This window comes from Opisthorchis viverrini (genome assembly GCF_000715545.1).
Source record: "Opisthorchis viverrini unplaced genomic scaffold opera_v5_238, whole genome shotgun sequence".
NCBI lineage: Eukaryota > Metazoa > Platyhelminthes > Trematoda > Opisthorchiida > Opisthorchiidae > Opisthorchis > Opisthorchis viverrini.
This window is the reverse complement of record NW_008751890.1, coordinates 402,456-412,198: the sequence shown is the minus strand read 5'-3', so window position 1 is coordinate 412,198 and position 9,743 is coordinate 402,456. Positions and strand designations below refer to the sequence as shown.

General features: G+C 41.8%; 1 protein-coding gene across 1 annotated transcript in view; it reads right to left on the bottom strand.

The window, feature by feature from the left end:
• Window positions 1-642: 642 nt before the first annotated feature.
• Window positions 643-9,743, bottom strand: part of T265_14655 (hypothetical protein) — a gene marked incomplete at both ends in the record, with an annotated part of 23,952 nt that continues 14,851 nt past the window's right edge. The window contains 3 exons of the mRNA XM_009174633.1: window positions 643-1,156; window positions 2,307-2,378; window positions 5,088-5,213. Of these exons, the coding sequence (XP_009172897.1) occupies window positions 710-1,156; window positions 2,307-2,378; window positions 5,088-5,213 (645 nt within the window). The remainder of the gene's footprint in view (window positions 1,157-2,306; window positions 2,379-5,087; window positions 5,214-9,743) is intronic.

Sequence of the window (9,743 nt, the reverse complement as noted above, 5' to 3'; positions counted from 1 at the left end):
ATTCTTGAGCAGTTCACCAAAAGGTTGCACCACAAGGCTTACTGAACTTCTGACGGTTCCAAGTCAAGACGAAACAGATGTGTAACACCTTTAACCCTTTTTAATAGGTCAACACTGCCTCACAAAATGAAAATTGGATGAGGGAATAAGTCGTGACAAACAGTTGTGTCTATTCCTTAGGACCATTTTCATGGTGGCTTATTGATTCAAGTAGAAATGGATTATCGTTAAAACTCGTACCTGTTGAACTTCCGGTAGAGCTTGTTAACTATATGTGCATTGAATTGGTTTTGATTATTTCAACCCCCTCCACGTTCAGCAAACTAATTATGGTAAGATATTCAAGGAGTCAGTTTCATTGACCCCGCATATAGGCTTTGGTCATGCACTAAGCTTCATACGAGCTTTATACGATCACAGTGTGGAGTGGGTAATTCAACTTACTAATTCATTCGAGGCTGCTAAAACCTTCAGAAACTCCGAAAACAAAAACCTCAAAAAACCAATGTAAATTTAAAAAACTTTATGTTGTATGGCTTCCGGATACAATATTCAACTCTTAGTCCACACGAAAGTCACTTCCATATGACGAACAGTTGATGATTAGTTGACTGCAGTAGCTAATCCTTTAATTACTTGGTCCACCAATCCGGTAACTCAAGAATCATAATGGACCAGACGGAAGGATAATTGTAGTAAGGTATGGTCACTAAGTGCGAACGAGCTGAAGATGAAAGGGTATTTTGTATATTGGATAGAAGTGCCGTTTATTGGGAGGTTCTACCGCCTCTTGAATGATTTCACCTGGGGAGCTCAAGGAATACTCCTGTAAATCCATCATTGCCTTTCTCATATACGGTGTTGGTTGCTGCTCTTGTCTTGAAATCTGACTATATCTTTGCGAAAATAAAGACGCGTCCATTGTGACTTCACACGCCTTTGCGGCAGTTGTAGTATGTCCATCTCCTTGCAGCCGAAATAATGCTAGATACTGATCATCAGCCCTTTGAAGTAATGAAGGCGATGGACAAGGTGATGAAGAAATCGACCCATTATCGGGGCTTGTATCATTCACGGTAAAGCTTTGATTCTTGACCCTCAAATATTCTGTGCTCTCTGATCTGTGTGCGGTCACGTCCGTTCCAGGATGCAGTTTCTGAAATTAAGAGTAATTGTACGTACTAATTAGTCACTTCAAATTTCAAGTTACATAATATAAAAACGCGAACTGCCTGATAATCTTCCCGTATTATTTCCAAAACTTCAAATGCTGTACCACAAAAGACGTTCGGGCAAATAGAATTTTGTGTAACTCCTGAGTAGTCCGCGAGAACCTTCGGAAGTTCTCGTATCAAGTTGGTAAGCATCAGTCGGTCTGATTTGTCCAGATTCCTGTAGCTCGGGATGGGTTGTTGTAAGGTGTGTTGACTTTAAAATTTTGAGCTAGTCTTCTCACATTTTGCTAGCATTAGCCAACTAGTAGCCAAGATTTTTGTGCTATCGACTTCACTTAAGGACCCAATCGATAGCCCTGAGGATTTGGGACTCCTCCAAATATCCAAGTCCGAATATGAACATGCCACTCACAAAGACAGTTTTGTGACATACTGACATCCAGCGGTGTCAGCCACCTGGTCTCTGCAGGCACCGGCACACGTGATCTCAACTAAATTGTTGAAGTTCCCCATCATTCTTTGCTGAGTTACATAAGAACCTTTAGAAGGAGATCATCTCCAGGAAAGCAGCCCAAAGGAACATGGTGAATGTTCCTTTTCCAAGTGAATCGAGGATAAAGACAGTCAGTAACACGTGCCCTGAATAATGGTTAACCGCAAGAGAAGACAACCTATTCACACCAATCAGTCTCGTGATGATCGCCCAACTTTTGAGCATACTGCTACTACTGCAACTACTAATAAATGCATGGCTACTTACCTAACGAACAGGTGCTTTCTCACAGGGCGGATCAGTGGCAAGTGCATACGACTCCTGTGAACAGCAGTTACAGTACATGTTTCGTTGTGATTTCACAAGTGCAACAACTGTGAGATCGCCTGAATAAGTCTTACTAAAACCCTTGCCGTTGACTGCACCTGTGTGGTGTTCATGTCGTCAATCGTGTACGCTACTCAAAACTCGAATCAAGGCCTTCTCTCTTGAGCGGATGCTCATAAACGCCGACTTTCTAAACCATAATTGTCATCTGAAATACGATATTTGGAAAAGCAAGTATGAACACTCCCTTTGAGCATTCCCAGTGGTAATGCACAACAGACAAAGTAATCTGGGTTTCCAACACCTCTTACTCTTGCGCAACTTTCAACAGACTTGAGAAGCGCTGGCTCATCACGTTGCTTCCTTGGTCGTCCGCGAGGTTTCTGATGGAAAGGTACAATAAAGATACCGCACCGCGTAATAGGATTAGCAGTGGACAATCTGACTGCAAGAAGAACTCAAAAACAACCCTTTCGGCGGGTAATTTTTACTCGGCTGATTTAGGGACGTATTAAACTTGATGTTTCGAAGCCACTTCCTCTTGATCGAATTTGACTTTGGCCCACTGGGTTCCACAAACTTTTCTTTTTGTCTACTAGCATCGCTTCTTCTAGTTATTCACAAAAATCCTGTTGATCGTTAAGTAATACACTCGAAAACCAAAGACGATCTTCATATGCTAATGGTTTTTTTTTCAGATGGAGCGAAAACTAGAATTATACAAGGTCGTTTATTTCATCCTTCCGTCACTTAGTTGAGCCAGATTACACCGCCTTGAATTGTTCAGCGTACGAAGTCTGCTTTCTTTCATCGTCCGGACTGCGTTTTAGGCTATTGCCAAAAACAGTCTGATTAAAAGGCAGAGTCGACTCAGACATCATTGTCACCGTTATCTGGCCGCTCGTAGGGTTTCACTGCATGGCAAGAAAAGCGAATATGTACTACTCAAAACGGTTTAATATACCTGACCTCGTGGTTGATCATCTATAATTTGTACGGTCAAGGTTTCACTGAAGCTTCCCATCACAGGTACGTCTTGAGCATCGAGCTTCACATATTACGTAACTGAAGTTGCAATACCCTAACGCAGGTGCCACTTAAGTCCTTACAGTAAACCACGTCACTCTAGGGTATGAGTATGAATGGAGTGTCTAGCGAGAAGCGAATGAAAACTCCTCAGCCTTTCAACAGACCAGACAACTTGTTCACGATATGCTCATTAATTCCGGGAATCACAACGTCATAGGTAAAATGAAAACGGGGTGGATTTTTTCGACGTCTAGAAAGTAGCTCTAGAGTCCTTTATCGTTACATCTTGCGCACCGGATTTTCAACATATCTTCCTTTATTGTATTACCAGCTAGCGACAAATCTGTGTTGCAAAGTACAAGGTCTGAGTAAATAGTAACTGGATTTTTAATCGTCATTTACAATCAATAAGCCTCTAAATTCTGGATCGCTCTGAAGTGAACTTTCGCAGGATTTTTTTAAAAAGTTTGCAGAACTCATAAAATTGCAACATATTTGCCGATTTCCATTTGCTATTGACCAGACAGCAAGATGTGTGGCCATGTCTACAAAGATGGAGATTGTTGGACTGTATGACAGATCAGTTGAGACTGAGAAGTAACAGCTACGAGGATCCCCAGGGTAGGTTAGACTCGAAACCTTCTATTTGCAACGTCTTTGGTTCAGTGTCGGATTAACCGGCAAGCCCGTTCACTGTTATGTCTTAAACAATGCACTTGAAGTGATTAGCACCAAAGTATCGATACGCGCAATAAAGCAGAACGTTCGCAATGCACTCAAAATGGAAATTCATCATTCTACGCAATTGTCAAGCAGACCAGTGTTTGTTCTCACGTTTTTTACAAAAGTAAAGCCCAAGTAGAATATCGTTGCAACAAAATTGAAAGAAACCCGGAAAGACAAACAAATCTATTTTGCTATATTATCTGATTAACTACACAAGCAAACTAGTTCACACTCATAGCTGCACGATCATTACAGACCTGAGAACCAGTTCCATAGGTTTCACATAGCAGTGTGCCTATCCACAGGTTCGCTTAAGCTTGTGGCTGTTGAGGTATTTAAGCTTTCAACATCTGCAATAACGTAGATGTCAGGATGGCGTGAACAGTCATTCTACTCATCCATCACATTTAATTGATTTCGTCATTTACTCTTGCTGTTAATAACCCTGGCGCTTTGCGATATGTCGAACTAATGAAAGCTAGTGTATATGTTTTATTCTTGCTCATTTGCTTGTTGATCTGCTCGTTGATCAAAGCAATGGGGTGGAAAAGACTTCAGCAGTGCTGCGTGTGCAGTAATATTTATGCGAACCGGGAATAGAGAATAAGCTCCGCTCTTCAGGATAATGCGTCAGAGTTTCCAAGCGCTAAAGTGCATGATTTTAGACTCCAGAGGAATTATCCAGCTCAAAGGAGAACAGAGTTACCAACCGTCATTGTGGATTTCTTGACCAACTCACGCCTTCCTATATAAGACTCCCAAGTAGACACCAAAAGCTACCCGCTTCCGGGTCAAAATTTTATTAGCCCTTAGAGAAAAAAATTTAAGGTGCAACTTGAAAACACTAATTGCTCCAAATTGTGCTTTGTGGTTATTAAATCGCCACTGTTTCTTCATTAGTGTTGTAATGCACACTGGTTAGCGCTCTCACCGTTGTTCACACCACGTTTTCCCTTACTTTGATCTTGTTACCAGTCACTGAATTGTGTATGGAGTTCACTTATCACTTTCGTGAATGCTCCGATGGATCAGTAAAGTGCCATACGAGCCGTATATTGAACCCCGTACTATTTTTGAAAACAGAACCGCTGTTAACTTAAAATACCCTTCTTATCCTTTCAACCAAACTGAAAGCACCATTTGGCCTCAAAAGTTAGTCCCGAGAATGTCCATACTATTGCAATACCCGTCGTAAACCATGTATGGTTTGCTCAATGTTCATCTGTCGTTTATAACGCGCAAAAAATGATTGTTTCATTTTTTCCGTACATTACCCCTTAGAAAATGAAGAACTCCAAAACACCTTAAAAGCACATTTCATTAAATGCCGATAGTACCTTCTTCAACGCGTTCGGTAAGGTGGCGGTGTGTTTCATCCACATCGTTTTTTCACCGTGCAGCCTGCGAGGCATCTCAGCGTAATTCTTTGTGCACCTCTCTCCATCATTCATGACGTTCTGAGTCTACAAATACAATAGGTCAAAGATGAAAACTCCTACTATGCGCCATGTTAGCACGCATATAAACCAGTAATGAGATGTTCTTTGGAGTCAAACAAAGGAACGAAGGACTCCAGCACTGTGTATAGCATACAATTCTACTCGTATAACAAGAGCTCTGTGGTATCTTCTCCGGACAGCATCCTGAACAGCTGACATCAAAGCCATCTGAACTTTGTGTATCCTAGAAGAATACTGAAAAGTTTGAGAATAACACAACATAGACTCTGGGATATTATGGTCCATGTAGGCGTATTCCTTCTCCAGAATGACGAAGGAAATTGGAGTTACCTACAGAATATTACTAGGTAATCATATGGAACATGTCACTGCCCCGAAGAGGATACGTGGGACGATGCGGAATACTGGTTAAAGGATGAAAGCCTTCGCCACGGAGTTATTTATTAGGAAATGCCTACTAACCGGTTACAGACCACTGGACAGGGAAGCGAAACGCTCATTTGCATCTTATTTACACCATCTTCTCCTGAACGCGACTTCTTGAACTTTCCTGCATATTCCTTGACTCCAATCATTCATTGCTCAAGTCCAAACAAATATCACGAAGCGACTCCACAAATTCCTCAACAGATCTCTCCTTTTCAAAAGACGCAAAGCGAAATTCCAAGGACAACACATACTACCCGCATGCCTCCCCATCAGTAGTACCACCTTTACACTGGTAGATCTGGTGTACCGCTTGTTTGTTGGTCACCGATCTGGGCAATTGTGTTGCAGTTGCCAAGCTCGGAGAACCACCGGCCAACAAGTAAGATGTATCCATCCGTTTCGTGTTTGTTTGCATGTGAGGACCATGATCGCCCAGGGGCATTGTTCTTCTATGATCACAAAATACCACGATTTTTGCATCCATATTCGAGGGGCTATCTGCAAACTAGTTAATTCATACGACTCTGCATGATCGAAGGCGAGGACGGAAAAAACAAGAGAGGACATGGAAGGTTGAAGAGCTCAGTTCAATTCCATGGAATCAAAAAATATAGCGCATTTGCGTATGTGGATTTTATTAAACATAACCAGACTTCCGGATCAAGTGCTCAACTTTTCCTCCTCTACTGTGATGTCGTTATGTAACAGAAGGTTCATCCGATAACCCATGTCAGTTCGATAGCCAATATGCAAGGAAACCTTTCCACAACCCAGAAATACTTATTTATCACTGACAGATTCACTTTTTGCTTAACCTTAAAGAGATCTGAGAACCTTGCCGATTTTTATAATCACAAGGTTTCTGAAAACTGTTCTACCTGTTCGCTCAGCTTGGGGCTCATCATTTATGCACGAGTCCCGAGTTTGTGTCAAGCTTACGCTACACGTAAACCCAAATTGCATGAAATTTGACAACTGCACTCATTTGCACATCAGTTTGGTTTTCTTTGGAGACTCAACTGAATTTCTCTTCAACCGAACTTGCTGCACGAAGTCTTCCTGATGTCTCAGTTGGTGCGCCCATCTGATGAACCCAAAGAAGAGCGGAACCGAACGTCGAACCGAACGTCGAAAAGTTTTCAGCAACCTTATGAGTGAAGTTCTGAAGTAGTATTATGCTATCTAGAATATCGTACCAACGAAAACATGAGACAGCATTTGTGCAGCACATTTAGTTAAAGAATATCATAAACGAAAGTATCAAGCGAGTCTCCTGCGGCTTGAATAACCTACTAAGAAGTGCAGATTAGCGGGTGTTAATCCCGTCTGGGTTGATCTGGTTTGGATAAAGTACTAGCAACCAGGCGTTGCCTTCAATCTTTTATTTCCTCCTTCAGATTTGGTCTTCTTAAGTGGAACTGTGGCTAGTCTATCTCCATTTGTATGTACAACCCAGCCTTCAAATCTCCTATGAGCTTTCCTTCATAGTTCAGTTTGTTTGTGATTACCATCACCTCATGTTTGTCAATACGGATGATATTGTTGCTACAACTCTGCTTTAGATTTTTCCAGCACCACTCTTCTTCAAGGATCAAGCTATAATTCATTCATTATTCGCTTTTTGAGAGTTCCAGCTTTATGCACCCCTGCATCAAAATCCCCCTAGGTCCCCCTAGGCCATTCTAACCTTCTTCTGCCCAGGTTATTATTCCATTTGTTTTTGCCGCGAATGTGGGTCTAGAACAATGGATAAATGTGATCACGTCACAAACCGAGAGCTGGGTAGCTTGACAAGCCATACATTAATCTAACCTGCGTATGCTCAAAACGATTGATCTTTCATCAATATTTCACAGCTGTATCATACAGTTGTAGCTTTAGTAACACTGAAATGAGAATGGGTTCTAGCGTAAAACTACTCCAAAATACACGCATCAAACCACTCTACTGACTAACACACCATTTCAGTAAGCAACGGGAATAATACCACTGGTTGCAGTCAGGATTATTTTCCAACGAAACAAAATATTTTCACTTTCATTTCTGTTAACATAACGTGATGTATCTAAACACCCACGTATCATTTGCTGATTCTAGTTATGGAGAAAACCAAATTATCAGTCATGTTTCCGGTTCATTGGTTACGGAAACACAACAATTAGTCTCCGGGAAAACGCAGAACAGGGGAATAATTTAACCTCTGAGAATAAGCAAAAATGTAATCGATCTTCTATGGTGTGAAGTATTTCAGACATCCTGGGAAAACATAAAATTTGCTCATTGAAGTGACGTCATTTATTGGAAAACTTCATTAAAACCATTTTCACTCGAAGTCTATGAACTGTTTGGAAAACAGGAAAACACACGTCGATCACAGTCATTGGGAAGAATTCTGATCAAGTATTCTGGTAGAGTCATGAGTGCTAATGTACAGTAGATTAGTTTGAATTACTGATACTGTCAGGTGATTATTTTTGGTTCAGTGATCGTAAAAGCCTGCTAATGATATGACACTGTAACCAAGACTACAAAACATGCTGGCAACAGCCTATTGGCACAGCTCTGTGGCTGGCGTGTTGTAAACTGACAAGTGCATTTTTGTATCAACAACAGCTTTTGACGGCTGGATACTGTGAGTGTGGGAGCGTTGGCACATCGCTTTCCTCAGTCTCCATGAAACCAGTCATCGCACTCATGACCGCAAAGTCCCCTGAATGATTGTTCTGGATCCAGTAGATTTGAAACCTCTTGTTTCAATTCCAAGAGTTCTCGGTGAGAAAGCAGTCCATGAACAAGGACCCACAACGAAAAACCCATGATATACTAGACTGATTGGTGCACACTTCCAGTTTGTTTTCACTCACAATTCCCTACCCAATTTATTCATCTGACACAAACCATAGGACAAAACAACCCATATTTAGCAGGTATCCATCTTAATCACCCCCACCCCGTATTTCCGACATTTCACAAGTTGACCCGTTTTTGCAGTGCATTTCAAAACAGCTTGGATAGCTACTGTTTGAAATGCCCTTCCGTTTTTTCAGGAGTACACAAATTCAACCTAACTGGTACAATATGAGCAGTGGGTTTACTGAGGTGCGGTCGCTTAACAACGATTAGCCTTGACTTCAGCACCCAGACAGCAGCAGTTTTCTCCTATAATCACTTCGGGTATTCCTCCCCCCTAATAACCCTGTTCTATATGGCCCAGAGGGGCAGCTTCTGCACCCGCTTCTCGATACTATCTTCGTAAACTAGCTCATCTAACGGATTAGGATAAAATTAGTGCCGTTTGCCAACTGCCTCTTCCTCCTTCAGTCTCCGAAATTCATTGCATCTACCAGCAGTTGAATGAGACATATGGTTGGTTTGGTCGAGACCACGTGACCAATAGCTTGACATTCTTCATGAGAAATACCACATCGTAACATTCCCCGAGAGCACTAATTCCAACTGCCTAAGAAGCAGACCTAAATGGTCCCAGCAATGTACCGTGTGAAACAGTAACAACGGGATTAACGTGACGACAGATATGATTCTCAACCCGGATAGCATTACGGTGGACCTTCCGGGAACCAGGTGCGTTAACAAGTATAAGCATAAATGCACGATTAAAATCAGCAGATGAAACAAGCTACGCCGTCTTCCTGAACACTTTCAACTATCAGCACTTGGCAAAACTCCAACCTTACTGCTCCGTACTTATCTATTCCCCCGTTACAATGACCGGTTAAATAAATAGACCATCAATCTATCGTCGGATAGTCCTGATTAGGACAGATCCTATCCTTCCGATTTAGGCAGTCTGTGTAGTAATGACCGACAGAATAAGACGTGAAGATGCGGGTAACGGCCTTAAATTTAAGAGTTACGCAACCGACTTCCTCTACAGTTGCCCGATTTGCCCCTATAAGGACAAGAGTCCCCATGCTTTTGGGCTTTTTCAAATCCCACACCGTCTTCGTTTTCGAAAAAGTTTGGTGATAATCGGTAGATTTATTGTTGGGCAACGAACCTAGTCACTTTGCCTGACGAAGCTTTTGTGTCAAAAGCGAAACGGTGCCCAGCAATAAATCTACCGATTGTCACAAAACTTTTTCG